At 44.8% G+C, this 20421-nt stretch overlaps 1 protein-coding gene across 1 annotated transcript; it reads right to left on the bottom strand.

The window, feature by feature from the left end:
* Window positions 1-6684: 6684 nt before the first annotated feature.
* Window positions 6685-7614, bottom strand: LOC125506580 (uncharacterized). The gene has a single exon (XM_048671368.2). The coding sequence runs from the start codon at window positions 7521-7523 to the stop codon at window positions 6960-6962; it is 564 nt and encodes a 187-aa protein (XP_048527325.1). The 5' UTR covers window positions 7524-7614; the 3' UTR covers window positions 6685-6959.
* Window positions 7615-20421: the final 12807 nt, after the last annotated feature.

Raw genomic sequence — 20421 nt, 5'->3', positions numbered from 1 at the left:
ATAAATAATAACTTTATTATTGCCTCTAGGGCATATTTCCTTCAAAGACGTAGTCGGTGTGAAGGCCACACATTGTACCCATAAAAGATGTCTGGATTGCCACAAATTACAGGCAAAGCAACCCAAGATCAGCTGTTTTTCTCATCCTTCAAGGTATCGGACGTTGCTTGCCACCGCCGCAGTGCGGCAGATGCCTTTCCATTCCCTTGCTTGCCACCGCCATCGTCGGACTGCCTTGAATCCGAAGCAAGGGAGGGAATGGAAAGATGTCATCGGACTGCCTTGAATCCGAAGCAAGGGAAGGATGACTCTGTTGGTTCTTGAGGATGAGTGCTTGTCGGTGAGGAAGGAAAGAGAAGGAATCCGCACCAAGAGGAGAGGGAAGGAAGGATTCTGTCGGTGATGCATTGCTTGCCACCGCCGCAGGGTTGGACGGGGAATTACCTCCAGGAGCGAACGAACGAGAAGGCTCCAGGAGCAACAGCGTGAACTGTGCAATGAAATTCAGAGGTCCACCGCCTACCGATATTAATGCCATGAACCAATGCATCAATTAATTCAACAAGGGCAAAATACGTTGAGAATTTTCAGAGCAAAATACGTTGATTAATACGTCTATGCTGGTAACTACACAAATGGGTGCAAAAAATGGGTGCATGTCTATGTCTGTGTTAGCATGACGCCCCGCGTCCAGTGCAAGGGCAGGAAGACCAATGTTTTGAGCAACGACTGCTCACGAAGAACATGCCTAGTATAGCCGCACTTACTGAAGATTTTACTAGAAGAAACATGTCCGCCTCTAGGACCTCAACCTGAAGAGTATTGTTGCCGTTTTACTAGAAGCAATTTGCTGCCACTAGACTCAAATGGAAACATGTTCGTCTCAATGGAAACCGACCTGCTCCATGACATCAGGTACCTTCTCATCACCGTCGTGACGCTTGCCCTTGAGCTCCAATCTACATACTACTAGACCATGATGGCGCGCTTTGCCGCGCCCGTGCATGTTTGATGAAATTATCTATTTTTTCTAAACATTTTGGTACAATGAGGACCGAATATAGGATTATATCATTGGATATGGTTAAGTCGGTTGTTGTGTAAAAAATAAGATGTCGTGGAAAAAAATAAGTTATGTTTGCATGTGTATACGTCTTTTATCCGTTTCCTTTGAGATGAACACGTCTAGTTAAATGTGGCACCATTTTTATCCTTTATTGAGGGAAAGTATACGTATTGTTTGTTTTCCAGACAACAACCTGTGTATACATTTCTTTTTACTTATTTTTCTTTTGAGAAGAATACGTCTAGCTAACTGTGGCACAATTTCTGTCAAAGCTGGAAATATGTCAGTTTAACGCACACATCCAGACTTCTCAGGCCGGCATGAAAATCAATCGGGCCAAAACGTGTAGGCCTAATTGACATCTCCTAGGGCCCGATTAACCATCAGCTGCCTAGGTCTATCTCCAGAGCAGCAGCCCAGAAGGATGGGCTAAAAACAAATAGGCACCCTTAACTTTTCGTCCCTCAATTTTTGACGAAATCTAGATTTGGTCCCTTAACTTCAAAACCGGACAACTTGCACCCTTAACTTCCCAAACCGGACAAGATTCATCCCTGGTCACGGTTTTGACCGGTTTTGGTGCTGTCCCATCCCGGTTTTGACCGGTCCGACTCAAATTTGCCTACCTTTTCCAAGTCCATGTACTGTTTTCAAATTCGGTTACTTTTTTAAAATACGTGAACCTTTTTTTAAATCGACGTACTTTTTTCCAAGTTCATGTACTTTTTTCAAATATGCATATTTTTTAAAGTTCATTTAGTTTTTAAAATTGATGCACCTTTCATATTCGAGTACATTTTTTCTGAAAGAGTTCATGAATTTGAAAATTTTATGCGAACTTGAAAAAGTACGCGGATATGGACTTCTTTTGCGCAAAAATATGTGGATTTCAAAATTATTACAACTTGGAACAAGTACGTGAATTTCATACAAAGTTCATGGATTATAAAAGCAACACGGATTTGAAAAAAAATGCAGACTTTGGAAAGCATGTGGATTTGAAATAAGTATGCGAATTTCAGAAACAATTCATGGCTTTGAAAAATACTTGGATTTGATAAAATTACATAAACTTGGGAAAAAAGTACATAAATGTTAAAAAATCATGGATTTGAAAAAAGTACGCGAATTTCAGAATAGTTGGTTGATTTGAAAAAAAGTATGTTTATTTTTTAGAAAAAATACGCGACCTTGAAAAAACTACGCTGAGTTGAAAAGTGTATGAATTTCAAAAAGTTGACGGATATAAAAAAATTACAGGAATATGAATGAGCACCGGTCAAAACCGAGTCCAGGGACGAACCTTGTCTGGTTTCGGTAGTTGGAGGTGCAAGTTGTCCAGTTTTGAAGTTAAGGGACCAAATCTAGACTTTACCAAGAGTTCTCTTAAATGAACGGGAGGAGGGCGTTCAGTGGTCCCATAGAGACCGTCTTTATGGAACACGATATCAAAAAAAGATGCATATGGCTTCTCCCTCCGTCCAGGCACCCACGCTCCGAGTCTCCCAGGGCAACACAGGATGACTACCTTTCGGATCTCAAAAAAAGAAGGGAGCTAAACGGATTATGCAAGAGGTGTTGGTGCGGTCGAAGGCGAGCCAACTGCTATCACCGCAGTTCAGACTCCATCACCGATGATGAAGTCCAGCCCAGGGCGCTCAGACGAAGGCCGTGTTCCCAGGGAAGGTGATCAGGAAAGGTGACGAAGGTGCCGTCACCTTTCCTGATCAGGGAAGGTGATCAGGAAAGGACGGCAGCCCTGGCTAGCTGATGGTGCTGCCGCACGGCTAGGCGGCACGGTCGTCGGGGCGCGGAAGGCCGACGATGATCCGTCCTAGGAGCCCCGGCAGGAGGTTGGCCCACGATTAAGGACTCGACTCCATGGATGAACCAACTCGTCGTATACTTATCGAGCGTTCCGTAGGAATATTATCATTTTTATATATTTTTCATGGAACTTGAGATGTGCTTCACTCGCATGATGACAAAGATAAATTGGATCGCTGGTGACAAATCAATGTCCTTCTGACTTGCACCAATCAAATTGCTCCTTACAAAAACAAAATCTTCTCTGGCGTCTTTCTGCATAAAGTGCAGAAGATGATGACGTCGATTGGAAAAAACAAGGAAGCACAAAAATTTGCCGGGAATTTAAGGAAATTTTTGCTGTGTCGTAAAAAAGTCCAAGAAACATCTTATAGTGCAAAAAAAACATCTACTATGATTTACAGTTTTACACCTCCATAGTCAACACCGTCATACAACCAGCTCTTGCGGGAAGAACTACGTCGGCTTGCCCACCCATGGAGTAAATAGTTCAGAATTCGAATCACGCCCACGTCGTGCTCATCTTCAAACTGACAGTTCAGTTTCATCCCTGCATCTTCAAACGTTGAGACATGTTTTGAGTAATGCTTGCTCACAAAGAATGTGCCCGACACACCGGCAGTCAACAAAATCCATGCAACAATGAATGCAACGAAGGCGAAGGTGACATGAACTGGTCTGACTATGATAATGCAACAATGAACAAATATGAGAACGAGAAAGATACCTTCGAGGACAATGCCTATCAAGAACTCTTGAGCAACGAAGGCGAAGAAGATACCATGAGTGTTGAGTGTTTTATCGGTGGTGATGAGGTGGGAGACGATGGAGAAGTGTGGAGCAGTGATGAGGAGGAGGACATTGTGGAATACCATGAGATGTCAAGCTACAACGAGGAAGACGGAGACGAAGGTGAAGCGTCGAGCAATGACATCAAAGAAGAGGTGGGTTACAACGAGCTGTCAAGCCTTAATATGATGGATGAAGAACAATTCACTGTCATAGATGGGTCCGACGATGATAGTGCAACAATGGACAAATATGAGAACGAGAAAGTTACCTTCAAGGACAATGCCCATCAAGAATTCTTGAGCAACGAGGGCGAAGAAGAGTCGGGGAGCGACATGGAGTTAACTTTCCTAAATGGTCTTTATGAGTATGATATCGATGATGAGGCAACGTGGCAACCTGTGGATGACAAGACCAATTATTACAAAGGTGGTTGTTTGATGCCAGAGTGCTGGGAGGATGATGAGGATTACGAGTACGATGGCATGCCCTGCGAACCGAGAGACTACATAGTGACCACTAGACGTCTCATCGAGTCGAATGGCAAGCTGCTCATGCTAAGGCGAAAACAACATATATCACATTTAGTCAATAACTCCTCCACGCTTGAGGTGGAGGTCCTAAAGGCAGACTTGGATGCGGGCAAGTGGGTGCCAACAAACGTGACAGGCACACTCTACGTAAGTAAACGTCACTCGAGATACATTGCCGCAGTTAGCGACGAGGATGAACTGATATGGTACTTCGTGAACGAGCATGATGTGATGGATGCAGAATCTCAGACCTCCGAAGAAAGAATAGGGAGTATGTCGACATGGTTTTTCCCGCAAGAGCTTGTTGTTTAATACACCAATGCCTTTTCACATCGACAATGGAGAGGTCGATTAAGCTCACCACATGTAATTCTTACATTGCTTTGTTTGTTTTATCTGTTTTTATTACTCGTTAGTATCAATGTAGAAAGTATTTAACTTTATGGAGAAAAAAATGAACACTACCAAAAATTTGAGGTCAGTTGTAAAACAAAAAAAAAATTTGAGGGAAAGAAGTGAGTATACTACATCGTCAGATTTGCTTGTTGGGCTATCATCCTTCATGGGGCCCTGTGTGAGCAATAGGCCAGCGTTGTCAGAAGTAGCCATACATGGGCGGACACATGGTGCGGCCCATTAACAGGTACAGCTTGTTTTTTTCTTTTATATAAAATCTCTAAAATGTACGTATATTGTTTGTGAGGAGACTTTTAAAATATATGTACCTCACCATTTATATAAGAATCAAAAAGTTCACGTGTACCAAATAAGTGTTGTGTATTTTAGAAAACATGTCCATATTTTTTTTTCAATATTGAGATATATGGAAATAATTATCCTTGTATTATAGAAAAATAAAATGTTCACATATACCACAAGTTTGTGTATTCAAAAAAATGTTGAAAAAAAAGGTCTACTGTATCGAAATATTTTGTGTGTGTATAAAATATGTACGCTAAAAAAATAAAATATTTTGTGGAGTCTTTAAAAAAATAAGCTGGTATGTGACAAGAAATGTTTATATAAAACTAAAAGAGCAGCTCACGTTAAAAATGCCACGTTTTCCAAAAGAAGTGTTATGCATTTGTCAAATACATAGAAGGCTTAAACTAAACTTAATCTTGTCAACTGTATTCACTATATATATTATTGCTTTTTAACATATACATTTGTTATCATATAGAACCAACATTTTTCTATGCACGTGCACCTAATAAGGCTCTGGTTCAAACAGATTTATATGTGCTTTATGTTTGAAGTCATTAAAAATCCCCCCTTTTTTAAGAATACCAGTATAATTTGTTTAACAGTCGTTTGTAGCGCGGAATACAACATTTTTACATGTGGCAATGTAACTTATATAGTATCAAACAATTGGATGGTAAAATTGTCGATTTTCAACAATTGTCCGTGCTTGGGACATTATTACGTTTTGTTGTTGTTACGGGCACTAGCACCTTGTTGCTCTTGGCCTCCGACTCGGAGGAATATAAGGGTGTTGGTGAAAAGCTTGACCAATGAATCTGAAGGCACAAAAATAATACTAGTACAGTAAGTAGGACAGGCTTACACAAGATGGGGATCTGAATCATACTACGTAACATTTTGTGGCAAGAAAGGTAGCCGTGAAGCTGCAACTGGGCGACAAAAACAATTCCTTCCCAAAGTGTAGTGTAGGTGCGCTACCACTGTTGGACACACAGGAGAGGAGAGGAGAGCAGCCAAGGTGAGAGTGAGAGGCCAATTGGATTCCATCATCTCTCAATTACGAGTATATAGTTATGGTACTCCACATCCCATGTGAAGATGTGGGATGATATAATTGGTGCCCACTGCCCACTGATTGAATTGAATTGAATAAATACAAGCAAAAAGGTTGCATCATGCTGGATATATAGTATGCTGGTGTCAAATTCACAGCCACCCTCCCCTAGCACTAGCAGCAGATGCCAAGCTAGCTAGCTACTGTAGATGTTTTATATTTGTATGTATTTCTATATCTATCTAGGCTGGTTGGTTGGTTGATTATGGATGATGAATGATGGATGATGATGTGCTGCTCTATTACTAGGGTTTATAGAATGAATGGATGAATGAATGATTCTGCACCGCTCATGTCAAAGTCATGCCTTCTTCTTCTCTAATCAAGTGCCTAGGCTGGTTTTTAGTATATGTGCCGCCATGTTGACATCACACTCTCACAATGGGCTTAGCAGAGATAAGTATTGTTTGGGACTAGCTTGGCCTTGGTTGCCACACTATTAGAGGATAAACTAGTACTACTTACTGTATGTGTGGATTGATTCCAGAATCCAGATGCATGAAACCAATACAAAATTCTTGCAGATCTCGATCCTGTCAGTTTCTTTTTTTTTTTTTGCAAGTTGTGCTAGTATGTAATTTTGTGAGTTTTGGTGGATAATAGTAGAGTAGGAGTAACTCAAGTCTGTCAACAGCAGCAAACACTCAGACAAATGAAATTGAATGTATTGAATTCAATTCGGGCCGGGCAGTATCCATTCCAGAGTTTCAGACATTAACAGAGGGTTCCTTTGTTTTGTCACTCTCAAGAGTCAAGACCAGACCAGAACCAGATGGATGGATGCATGGCAGCTGCTGGTCGATGATGAGGACGCGCGCCAGTGATCGACGGGGATTAATGGATGTTGGCCATCATAGTATCCATATTCATAGGTGGTGGTGGATGCATGCATGCATTTTCTTCTTCTTCAGATTCACAAGATTCAGAGGTCGAGGAAGCCGGTCTGGCGGAGCACGGCGTTGCGGACGCGGCAGAGGTCGCGCCCCTTGAGCGTCCGCCCGGCGCCCTCCAGCACCGACGACGACCGCCGCGCCGCCACCACGTGCGGCGGCACCATCTCCTCCCCGCCTTCCTCTGCCTCCTTGGCGCCGCGCCTCGCGTTATCCCTGGACCTGGACCTGGCCGCCTGCCCCGGCCACACCGGCGCCGACTGCCTGGGTGTCGGTGTCGGTGTCGCGGCGCCGTGACCCGGCCTCCAAGGCACGGCCAGGGCCATCCCCTCGACATCGCCGTCGCCCTCCGCGAGGAGCGACGAGAGCCCGAAGCTCTGCGGCACGGAGCGACGCCGCGCGCTGGAGCTGGCGCGTCGCGGGGTCACGGCCACGGGCGCGGCCGCCCACCCGTCGACGTCCCCACTGCCGCCGGCCGGCCACACGACATCGCTCTCGTCCAGCTCGAAGCACGCGCCGTCGTGGCCCGCCTCCGGCTGCTTGAGCAGGCCAAGAAACCGGAACGCGCCCGCGCCAGGCGACCTCGGCATCTCCATGGACCCACCCCAAGAGGCCAAGAGCACCTCAGCAAGCAAGAGCTATCTCCTCGCCGGACGCTAGTTTTGCCACGCTTGGCCTCGGGTCTCGCTTTGGCTATATAAAACCGTGGGCTTGCCTTTGCGGGGGCTTTCCTTTGGCCAGGTCATTTACACCACCACCTTCCGCAATGCAATTCTAGTGGTGGAATGCGAATCTTTGGTGCTCCTTTAAAAAATATATTTAAAAGTTTCACAAAAAATCCCATGATTTTTTTTAAAAATGTACTAATTTGTAAGCTATACAAAAAACAAATCGGCCCAAGAACGAAAAAGAGAGGCCCACCTGAAATTACATATTTGTCTTTTTTCTTGTACTCCACGAGTGAAAGTAAGTTTCAGAAGGAAAATTGATAAAGGAGCTATGGGCTACTATTTTCATCCCTTACCTTGTGACTCTGCTAATACCAATGATGAAAATACTTTGAAGGAACATAACTTGGTATAATGAGCCTAAACAGGCGGCAGGAGTCTAGTACGATTGCTTGCATTTCTCTGGAATTGAATTAGCCCTTGGGATTTTACAATTACATAATATACATGTCTGTTTACAACAACAACAACAATAACAACAACAACAACAACAACAAAAATCAGCCTTTTTCTCTTGCGTTGTGCCCGTGCACCAATTTTCATGACAAGTTCTCCCTTCTTTCCGACCTATTACTCAATTCGCAGGCCATGCGCATGTTCCTAGATACTCAATTTGTTCAAATAAATACTACATCCGGTCCAAAATATAGGATATTTTTTTAGGCTAGTTTAGATTACCAAAACGTCATATATTTTGGAAACCTGTCATCAAAATTGTATCCAAAATATATGTTATATGTCAAATTGTCAAAGTTTTTTTTTAAGTTACTGGTCAGGTTTCAAAACATATAATTTTCATCAGAAATAATATATGTTTTGTTAATGAGTCAAATTGCGGACCTAGAAGCGTGCACACACACATGCGCCCGGACGGAAGTGATACTTGGTTCATCTTTTATTTTTATTTTTTGCGAAAAACTTTTGACCTATTCATCTTCAATCATGGCAGTACAATGAATACCATAAATAATTATAATTAGTACTATCCTGGTTTATTTGTCCTTTCCGTATTTTGGGACAAAGTTTGATGTATTTAATTAGAAAAATGTTAGTACATGTCATCACAAATTAAATGTGATCATCTCTCTCCTTCATGAATTGGTTGATTCTACGTGAGAATCAAAAGTAACAAATTTGGTGTGATTATAATTATGTTTGCATATTTCCAAAGTAATGGTCTCAGGAGTTAGGCAACACATGCCAAAGTTGCTTTACTGGATGTTTCTCTTTGAGTGAATATTTGTTTGAAGAGTCTTTTGGTCTGTACCTTAGTCACTTGCAGCACGTCTAGCAGCTATCGTTTGGTGCTCGCTCCATTATTAATGTACTTCCTCCGTCCTAAAATTCTTGTCTTAAATTTGTCTAAATACGGATCTATCAAGTCATGTTTTAGTATTAGATTCATCGGTATCTAGACAAATTTAAGACAAGAATTTTGGGTCGGAGAGAGTACTATACTACTCCCTCCTTTCCGGTTTATATGGCTTATCTTAAAATCTTAGTTTTTTCATTTTATAAAGCTCAATTTGGTTGTTTATTCACTTGTTTAGTTAGTGAAAATTTACGACAGATTAGCTAAGGAATGATAACATGTTACTACGTGTTTCTGGAAACAAGTTTCTCGACGAATTTTCATAAAATCAATTTTAGTTAGTTTTTCTGTTAACGAAGACTATGTATTGAATGGAGAAAACTAGGAGAGCATGGATATGTGGTTCATTATCTGACCCCCTCTTGAAAAGAAGTAAGTCCGCCTCCTCGAGCTCCTTGGTGCATGCCGCTTAGTTCTTCTGTCACGTGCGGAAGGACAAGGTCGTCGCCTTGCCCTGCTCCATTGCTGACTAGTACATCGATTACACTTGGCATCTGCAACGCCACAAATATCAAGACCTAATCGAAACATCAAGGATGCATACTGCCAAAACAACAACAACAACAACAACAACAACAACAACAACAACAACAACAACAACAACAACAATAATAATAATAATAATAAGAATAAGAAAACTACACAACCTATGAGTTGCAATAAACCAGCCCCAAAGCCTTCCACCGCCATGACATCACACGAGCTACGGTAAAGGTTCTCCGAAAACAACACCTGATGATGCTTAAGAGCTGTCGTCTCGGGGTCCAACCACTGCAGGTCAGATCTTGGGTCTTCACCCTGAAGAGCACATCTGAGCAGACTCCAAAGCAATGCCTTCAACAAGGTGCATGAAAACACCACCATTGTCGAGTGGATCCATCAAAGGTCGGACCTAGGGCTTTTATTGCGGAGCTCGAGACCCAGCACTCAAAGAGTACTATCAAGCCAAAGACATAGTGTGTCACCACCACCCTTTGTCGATGAAGACGAAGCTCCATGGAAAGGCATCCACACACGATGGTCATGGGAAGTTGAAATCCAAACCGTTCCATGTCATTCATGCCCAGACATAGCTGCTCGCTTACAGATCCTTAGCATTGATGTCACAACATGGTCGAATCTATGTGTACCAGTATAGAACTGTCACACAACATAAATAGTCGAACATCGTCAGGATCCTCACGCACACGTGTGCCAAAAACCCTGTGGAAGATGTTGGGGAACGTTGCAGAAAACAAAAATTTTCCTACGGTTTCACCAAGATCCATCTATGAGTTCATCTAGCAACGAGTGATCGGATGCATCTACATACCTTCATAGATCGCGAGCGGAAGCGTTCAAAGAACGGGGATGAGGGAGTCGTACTCGACGTGATCCAAATCATCGGAGATCCTAGCGCCGAACGGACGGCACCTTCGCGTTCAACACACGTACGGTCAGCGTGACGTCTCCTCCTTCTTGATCCAGCAAGGGGGAAGGAGAGGTTGATGAAGATCCAGCAGCACGACGGCATGGTGGTGGATGCAGGGGTCACCGCAGCAGGGCTTCGCCGTTCTACTGCGAGAGGGAGAGGTGTAGCAGGGGAGAGGGAGGCGCCAAGACTCAAGGGTGCGGCTGCCCCTCCCCCCCCTTTATATAGGCCCCCTTGGGGGGGCCCTTGGAGATTGAATCTCCCAAGGGGGGCGGCGGCAAGGGGGGGTGGAGTGCCCCCCAAGGCAAGTGGGGCGCCCCCCCACCCTAGGGTTCCCAACCCTAGGCGCAGGGGGAAGGCCCAAGGGGGGCGCACCAGCCCACTAGGGGCTGGTTCCCCTCCCACTTCAGCCCATGGGGCCCTCCGGAATAGGTGGCCCCACCCGGTGGACCCCCGGGACCCTTCCGGTGGTCCCGGTACAATACCGGTGACCCCAAAACTTGTCCCGATGGACGAAATAACACGTCCTATATATAATTCTTTACCTCCGGACCATTCCGGAACTCCTCGTGACATCCGGGATCTCATCCGGGACTCCGAACAACTTTCGGGTTACTGCATATTCATATCCCTACAACCCTAGCGTCACCGAACCTTAAGTGTGTAGACCCTACGGGTTCGGGAGACATGTAGACATGACCGAGACGGCTCTCCGGTCAATAATCAACAGCGGGATCTGGATACCCATGTTGGCTCCCACATGCTCCTCGATGATCTCATCGGATGAACCACGATGTCGAGGATTCAAGCAACCCCGTATACAATTCCCTTTGTCAATTGGTACGTTACTTGCCCGAGATTCGATCGTCGGTATCCCAATACCTCGTTCAATCTCGTTACCGGCAAGTCACTTTACTCGTACCATAATTCATGATCCCGTGACCAGACACTTGGTCACTTTGAGCTCATTGTGATGATGCATTACCGAGTGGGCCCAGAGATACCTCTCCGTCATACGGAGTGACAAATCCCAGTCTTGATCCGTGTCAACCCAACAGACACTTTCGGAGATGCTCGTAGTATACCTTTATAGTCACCCAGTTACGTTGTGACGTTTGGTACACCCAAAGCACGCCTACGGTATCCGGGAGTTACACGATCTCATGGTCTAAGGAAAAGATACTTGACATTGGAAAAACTCTAGCAAACGAACTATACGATCTTGTGCTATGTTTAGGATTGGGTCTTGTCCATCACATCATTCTCCTAATGATGTGATCTCGTTATCAATGACATCCAATGTCCATAGTCAGGAAACCATGACTATCTGTTGATCAACGAGCTAGTCAACTAGAGGCTTACTAGGGACATGTTGGTGTCTATTTATTCACACATGTATTACGATTTTCGGATAACACAATTATAGCATGAATAAAAGACAATTATCATGAACAAGGAAATATAATAATAATCCTTTTATTATTGCCTCTAGGGCATATTTCCAACAGTCTCCCACTTGCACTAGAGTCAATAATCTAGTTACATTGTGATGAATCGAACACCCATGGAATTCTGGTGTTGATCATGTTTTGCTCTAGGGAGAGGTTTAGTCAACGGATCTGCTACATTCAGGTCCGTATGTACTTTACAAATATCTATGTCTCCATCTTGAACATTTTCACTAATGGAGTTGAAGCGACGCTTGATGTGCCTGGTCTTCTTGTGAAACCTGGGCTCCTTGGCAAGTGCAATAGCTCCAGTGTTGTCACAGAAGAGTTTGATTGGCCCGACGCATTGGGTATGACTCCTAGGTCGGTGATGAACTCCTTCACCCAAATTGCTTCATGCGCTGCCTCCGAGGCTGCCATGTACTCCGCTTCACATGTAGATCCCGCCACGACGCTCTGCTTGCAACTGCACCAGCTTACTGTCCCACCATTCAAAATATACACGTATCCGGTTTGTGACTTAGAGTCATCCAGATCTGTGTCGAAGCTAGCGTCGACGTAACCCTTTACGACGAGCTCTTCGTCACCTCCATAAACGAGAAACATTTCCTTAGTCCTTTTCAGGTACTTCAGGATATTCTTGACTGCTGTCCAGTGTTCCTTGCCGGGATTACTTTGGTACCTACTTACCAAACTTACGCCAAGGTTTACATCAGGTCTGGTACACAACATGGCATACATAATAGAACCTATGGCTGAGGCATAGGGGATGACACTCATCTCTTCTATATCTTCTGCCGTGGTCGGACATTGAGCTGAGCTCAATTTCACACCTTGCAACACAGGCAAGAACCCCTTCTTAGACTGATCCATATTGAACTTCTTCAATATCTTATCAAGGTATGTGCTTTGTGAAAGACCTATGAGGCGTCTTGATCTATCTCTATAGATCTTGATGCCTAATATATAAGCAGCTTTTCCAAGGTCCTTCATTGAAAAACTCTTATTCAAGTAGGCCTTAATGATGTCCAAGAGTTCTATATCATTTCCCATCAAAAGTATGTCATCTACATATAATATGAGAAATGCTACAGAGCTCCCACTCACTTTCTTGTAAACGCAGGCTTCTCCATAAGTCTGCATAAACCCAAACGCTTTGATCATCTCATCAAAGCGAATGTTCCAACTCCGAGATGCTTGCACCAGCCCATAAATCGAGCGTTGGAGCTTGCACACCTTGTCAGCATTCTTAGGATCGACAAAACCTTCCGGCTGCATCATATACAATTCTTCCTTAAGGAAACCATTAAGGAATGTTGTTTTGACGTCCATTTGCCATATCTCATAATCATAGTACGCGGCAATTGCTAACATAATTCGGACAGACTTCAGCTTCGCTACGGGAGAGAAAGTCTCATCGTAGTCAACCCCTTGAACTTGCCGATAACCTTTAGCAACAAGTCGAGCTTTATAGATGGTAACATTACCATCCGCGTCCGTCTTCTTCTTAAAGATCCATTTATTTTCTATAGCTCGCCGCTCAACGGGCAAGTCAGTCAAAGTCCATACTTCGTTTTCATACATGGATCCTAGCTCGGATTTCATGGCTTCCAGCCATTTGTCAGAATCCGGGCCCGCCATCGCTTCTTCATAGTTCGAAGGTTCACCGTTGTCTAACAACATGATTTCCAAGACAGGGTTGCCGTACCACTCTGGTGCGGAACGTGTCCTTGTGGACCTACGAAGTTCAGTAGCAACTTGATCTGAAGTTTCATGATCATCATCATTGACTTCCTCTCTAGTCGGTGCAGGCACCTTAGGAACATTTTCTTGAGTTGCACTACTTTCTGGTTCAAGAGGTAATACTTCATCAATTTCTACTTTCCTCCCACTTACTTCTTTCGAGAGAAACTCTTTCTCTAGAAAGGATCCATTCTTGGCAACAAAGATCTTGCCTTCAGATCTGAGGTAGAAGGTATACCCAATAGTTTCTTTAGGGTATCCTATGAAGATGCATTTTTCCGACTTGGGTTCGAGCTTTTCAGGTTGAAGTTTCTTGACATAAGCATCGCATCCCCAAACTTTTAGAAACGACAGCTTAGGTTTCTTCCCAAACCATAATTCATACGGTGTCGTCTCAACGGATTTCGACGGAGCCCTATTTAAAGTGAATGCGGCAGTCTCTAAAGCATAGCCCCAAAAAGATAGCGGTAAATTGGTAAGAGACATCATAGATCGCACCATATCTAATAGAGTGCGATTAGGACGTTCAGACACACCATTACGCTGAGGTGTTCCAGGCAGCGTTAGTTGTGAAACTATTCCACATTTTCTTAAGTGTGTGCCAAATTCGTGACTCAAGTATTCTCCTCCACGATCTGATCGCAAGAACTTGATTTTCCTGTCACGTTGATTCTCAACCTCACTCTGAAATTCCTTGAACTTTTCAAAGGTCTCAGACTTGTGTTTCATTAAATAGATATACCCATATCTACTCAAGTCATCAGTGAGGGTGAGAACATAACGATAGCCACCGCGAGCCTCAACACTCATTGGACCGCACACATCAGTATGTATGATTTCCAATAAGTTGGTTGCTCGCTCCATTGTTCCTGAGAACGGAGTCTTGGTCATTTTACCCACGAGGCATGGTTCGCACGTGTCAAATGATTCGTAATCAAGAGACTCTAAAAGTCCATCTGCATGGAGCTTCTTCATGTTTGACACCTATGTGACCAAGGCGACAGTGCCACAAGTATGTGGGACTATCATTATCAATATTACATCTTTTGGTATTCACACTATGAATATGTGTAGCATTACGCTCGAGATTCATTAAGAATAAACCATTCACCATCGGAGCATGACCATAAAACATATCTCTCATATAAATAGAACAACCATTATTCTCGGATTTAAATGAGTAGCCATCTCGTATTAAACGAGATCCTAATACAATGTTCATGCTCAAACTTGGCATTAAATAACAATTATTGAGGTTCAAAACTAATCCCGTAGGTAAATGTAGAGGTAGCGTGCCGACGGCGATCACATCGACCTTGGAACCATTCCCGACGCGCATCGTCACCTCATCCTTCGCCAGTCTCCGCTTATTCCGCAGCTCCTGCTTTGAGTTACATATGTGAGCAACCACACCGGTATCAAATACCCAGGAGCTACTACGAGTACTGGTAAGGTACACATCAATTACATGTATATCACATATACCTTTTGTTTTGCCGGCCTTCTTGTCCGCTAAGTATTTGGGCCAGTTCCGCTTCCAGTGACCACTTTCCTTGCAATAAAAGCACTCAGTCTCGGGCTTGGGTCCATTCTTTGGCTTCTTCCCGGCAGCTTGCTTGCCGGGCGCGGCAACTCCCTTGCCATCCTTCTTGAAGTTCTTCTTACCCTTGCCTTTCTTGAACTTAGTGGTTTTATTCACCATCAACACTTGATGTTCCTTTTTGACTTCTACCTCTGCTGATTTCAGCATTGCAAATACTTCAGGAATGGTCTTTCCCATCCCCTGCATATTGAAGTTCATCACAAAGCTCTTGTAGCTCGGTGGAAGCGACTGAAGGATTCTGTCAATGACCGCGTCATCCGGGAGATTAACTCCCAGCTGAGTCAAGCGTTTATGTAACCCAGACATAGTGAGTATGTGCTCACTGACAGAACTGTTTTCCTCCATCTTACAGCTAAAGAACTTGTCGGAGACATCATATCTCTCGACCCGGGCATGAGCTTGAAAAACCATTTTCAGCTCTTCAAACATCTCATATGCTCCGTGTCTCTCAAAACGCTTTTGGAGCCCCGGCTGTAAGCTGTAAAGCATGCCGCACTGAACGAGGGAGTAATCATCGGTACGTGTCTGCCAAGCGTTCATAACGTCTTGTTCTGTAGGGAGAACAGGTGCTTCACCTAGCGGTGCTTGTAGGACATAATCTTTCTTGGCAGCTATGAGGATGATCCTCAGGTTCCGGACCCAGTCCGTATATTTGCTGCCATCGTCTTTCAGCTTGGTTTTCTCTAGGAACGCGTTGAAGTTGAGGACAACATTGGCCATTTGATCTACAAGACATATTGTAAATATTTTAGACTAAGTTCATGATAATTAAGTTCATCTAATCAAATTATTCAATGAACTCCCACTTAGATAGACATCCCTCAAGTCATCTAAGTATAACATGATCCGAGTTAACTAGGCCGTGTCCGATCATCACGTGAGACAGACTAGTCAATATCGGTGAACATCTTCATGTTGATTGTATCTTCTATACGACTCATGCTTGACCTTTCGGTCTTCTGTGTTCCGAGGCCATGTCTGTACATGCTAGGCTCGTCAAGTCAACCTAAGTGTTTGCATGTGTAAATCTGTCTTACACCCGTTGTATGTGAACGTTGGAATCTATCACACCCGATCATCACGTGGTGCTTCGAAACAACAAACTGTCACAACGGTGCACAGTTAGGGGGAACACTTTCTTGAAATTATTATGAGGGATCATCTTATTTACTACCGTCGTTCTAAGTAAACAAGATGCAAAAACATGATAAACATCACATGCAATCAAATAATAATAGTGACATGATATGGCCAATATCACATAGCTCCTTTGATCTCCATCTTGGGGCTCCATGATCATCTTGTCACCGGCATGACACCATGATCTTCATCATCATGATCTCCATCATCGTGTCTCCATGAAGTTGCTCGCCAGCTATTACTTCTACTACTATGGCTAACACGTTTAGCAGTAAAGTAGAGTAATTTACATGGCGTTTCTCAATGACACGTAGGTCATACAAAAAATAAAGACAACTCCTATGGCTCCTGCCGGTTGTCATACTCATCGACATGCAAGTCGTGATTCCTATTACAATGGCATGAACATCTCATACATCACATATATATCATTCATCATTCATCACAACTTTGGCCATATCACATCACAAAACACTTGCTGCAAAAACAAGTTAGACGTCCTCTAATTGTTGTTGCAAGTTTTACGTGGCTGCAATAGGGTTCTAGCAAGAACGTTTTCTTACCTACGTGAAAGCCACAACGTGATTTGTCAACTTCTATTTACCCTTCATAAGGACCCTTTTCATCGAATCCGCTCCAACTAAAGTGGGAGAGACAGACACCCGCCAGCCACCTTATGCAACTAGTGCATGTTAGTCGGTGGAACCGGTCTCACGTAAGCGTACGTGTAAGGTTGGTCCAGGCCGCTTCATCCCACAATACCGCTGAAGCAAAATAAGACTAGTAGCGGCAAGAAAGTTGACAACATCTACGCCCACAACAAATTGCGTTCTACTCGTGCAAAGAGAACTACGCATAGACCTAGCTCATGATGCCACTGTTGGGGAACGTTGCAGAAAACAAAAATTTTCCTACGGTTTCACCAAGATCCATCTATGAGTTCATCTAGCAACGAGTGATCGGATGCATCTACATACCTTCGTAGATCGCGAGCGGAAGCGTTCAAAGAACGGGGATGAGGGAGTCGTACTCGACGTGATCCAAATCACCGGAGATCCTAGCGCCGAACGGACGGCACCTCCGCGTTCAACACACGTACGGCCAGCGTGACGTCTCCTCCTTCTTGATCCAGCAAGGGGGAAGGAGAGGTTGATGAAGATCCAGCAGCACGACGGCGTGGTGGTGGATGCAGGGGTCACCGCAGCAGGGCTTCGCCGTTCTACTGCGAGAGGGAGAGGTGTAGCAGGGGAGAGGGAGGCGCCAAGACTCAAGGGTGCGGCTGCCCCTCCTTCCCCCCCTTTATATAGGCCCCCTTGGGGGGGGGGGGCGCCGGCCCTTGGAGATTGAATCTCCCAAGGGGGGCGGCGGCCAGGGGGGTGGAGTGCCCCCCAAGGCAAGTGGGGCGCCCCCCCACCCTAGGGTTCCCAACCCTAGGCGCAGGGGGAAGGCCCAAGGGGGGCGCACCAGCCCACTAGGGGCTGGTTCCCCTCCCACTTCAGCCCATGGGGCCCTCCGTGATAGGTGGCCCCATCTGGTGGACCCCCGGGACCCTTCCGGTGGTCCCGGTACAATACCGGTGACCCCAAAACTTGTCCCGATGGACGAAATAGCACTTCCTATATATAATTCTTTACCTCCGGACCATTCCGGAACTCCTCGTGACGTCCGGGATCTCATCCGGGACTCCGAACAACTTTCGGGTTACTGCATATTCATATCCCTACAACCCTAGCGTCACCGAACCTTAAGTGTGTAGACCCTACGGGTTCGGGAGACATGTAGACATGACCGAGACGGCTCTCCGGTCAATAACCAACAGCGGGATCTGGATACCCATGTTGGCTCCCACATGCTCCTCGATGATCTCATCGGATGAACCACGATGTCGAGGATTCAAGCAACCCCGTATACAATTCCCTTTGTCAATTGGTACGTTACTTGCCCGAGGTTCGATCGTCGGTATCCCAATACCTCGTTCAATCTCGTTACCGGCAAGTCACTTTACTCGTACCGTAATGCATGATCCCGTGACCAGACACTTGGTCACTTTGAGCTCATTGTGATGATGCATTACCGAGTGGGCCCAGAGATACCTCTCCGTCATACGGAGTGACAAATCCCAGTCTTGATCCGTGTCAACCCAACAGACACTTTCGGAGATGCCCGTAGTATACCTTTATAGTCACCCAGTTACGTTGTGACGTTTGGTACACCCAAAGCACACATACGGTATCCGGGAGTTACACGATCTCATGGTCTAAGGAAAAGATACTTGACATTGGAAAAACTCTAGCAAACGAACTATACGATCTTGTGCTATGTTTAGGATTGGGTCTTGTCCATCACATCATTCTCCTAATGATGTGATCTCGTTATCAATGACATCCAATGTCCATAGTCAGGAAATCATGACTATCTGTTGATCAACGAGCTAGTCAACTAGAGGCTTACTAGGGACATGTTGGTGTCTATTTATTCACACATGTATTACGATTTCCGGATAACACAATTATAGCATGAATAAAAGACAATTATCATGAACAAGGAAATATAATAATAATCCTTTTATTATTGCCTCTAGGGCATATTTCCAACAGAAGAGACGGGTGATGACAATTCCACGGACAATTATATTGCCGCCGCAAGCCGTAGCCGTACCACCCCAGCTCGTTGATGCCCGTTTTTGCGTCACCGTTGTTGCTGTCACTTCGCCACTGACATTGTGGACCAGTCCCCCGAGTAGCCATTGCCAAATCTTGGCGTTGAAGGCCCATTATCATGCGACCACCCGCGCCAGCTGTTGCCGCCCACGTAGCACGACAACCACCCAGGGCACTTGGGACCTCCACCCCCGTTGATGCTCCAATAACTGTGGCGCGCCATACCAGGCCGATGTGTTGCGCAACTAGAGAGCTTCTTGAGCGAGTGATCGTTGCACGAAAAGGCATCCCGCGCCACCGTCCGACGACAACGGGATAGAGAGTAAAGGAGGTAGTGCCGTGCGGGCTTTGCTCTCAACGTCCGACGACAACGGGATAGAGAGTAAAGGAGGTGGTGTCGTGCGGGCTTTGCTCTCAACGTCCGACGACAACGGGATAGAGAGTAAAGGAGGTGGTGCCGTGGCGGGGACAATGTCAGCTAGGGTTTCACCCTGAGACCCCCCATGGGCGACGCGGGTGATCTTCAAAATTGTGTCTCACAAGTCACAACCCTCGACACAATTGCATTTCGTAGAATATTACCGAATGTAGTGTCATCTTATCAAAGCTTGTGGCGAATGTATGTTCCGATGTGGATTTGGCCCTTACGAGGAAATGTTGTCTTCACGATGTTTACGTTCCTATCAGCCCTTGAGCAGCACAACAAATATAAAAGTAGTGATTGACAATAACCGACCGGTGATAGTAAGAAATTTACTTGTAGTTGACGATGGTGACTGAATGGTTTGGTTAGTGGTTGTGAGCTTTCTGTTGGCTGCGGCTTACAATTCGACAAAGCCCCATGGAGGCTGTTGTCTGCCCTGGTGACTACATGTAGTAGACTAGTGGAAAGTTGGATTTATTTATTGATTACATTTTTCCGTTTTTAAACTTCCAGTAAGTGCATGCACACAAACATGCGTCATTGTGCATGTATGACGATGGAGCATGCATGTGTCCACTAATAAGGCATGGAAGATGCATGCGTTTTGTGTTTGCTCTCTAAATCCATTGGGCAGGAATGGAATCGGATCAACGACCACCACTGATTAGCAATAATGCTACACCGCCACCTAATATAAGATGGCGTGGATATTTCAATATGAAGTACTACGTATGGACTAGAATGAGTGGGAAAAAAGAGAGACTAAAATGTCTTTCTATACATTTTGATTCATAAAAAGATTAGGACATGTTATATTTGTGAACGGAGGGAGTACTACCTTTTGTGATAAGAAAACTAACCGAGGGAGCTGCTGCTGAGTTGATGCTTGCTTGATCATCATACGAACGAGCATGTCTACCACTCAGACGACCATATGCTACACGAACCGGGCCAAAAGCACGCGT

The sequence above is a fragment of the Triticum urartu genome, chromosome 5A (genome assembly GCF_056163025.1).
Source record: "Triticum urartu cultivar PI428250 chromosome 5A, HENAU_Tu73, whole genome shotgun sequence".
Lineage (NCBI taxonomy): Eukaryota > Viridiplantae > Streptophyta > Magnoliopsida > Poales > Poaceae > Triticum > Triticum urartu.
The sequence above is the reverse complement of the archived record's forward strand: the minus strand, read 5'-3'. Positions and strand labels throughout refer to the sequence as shown.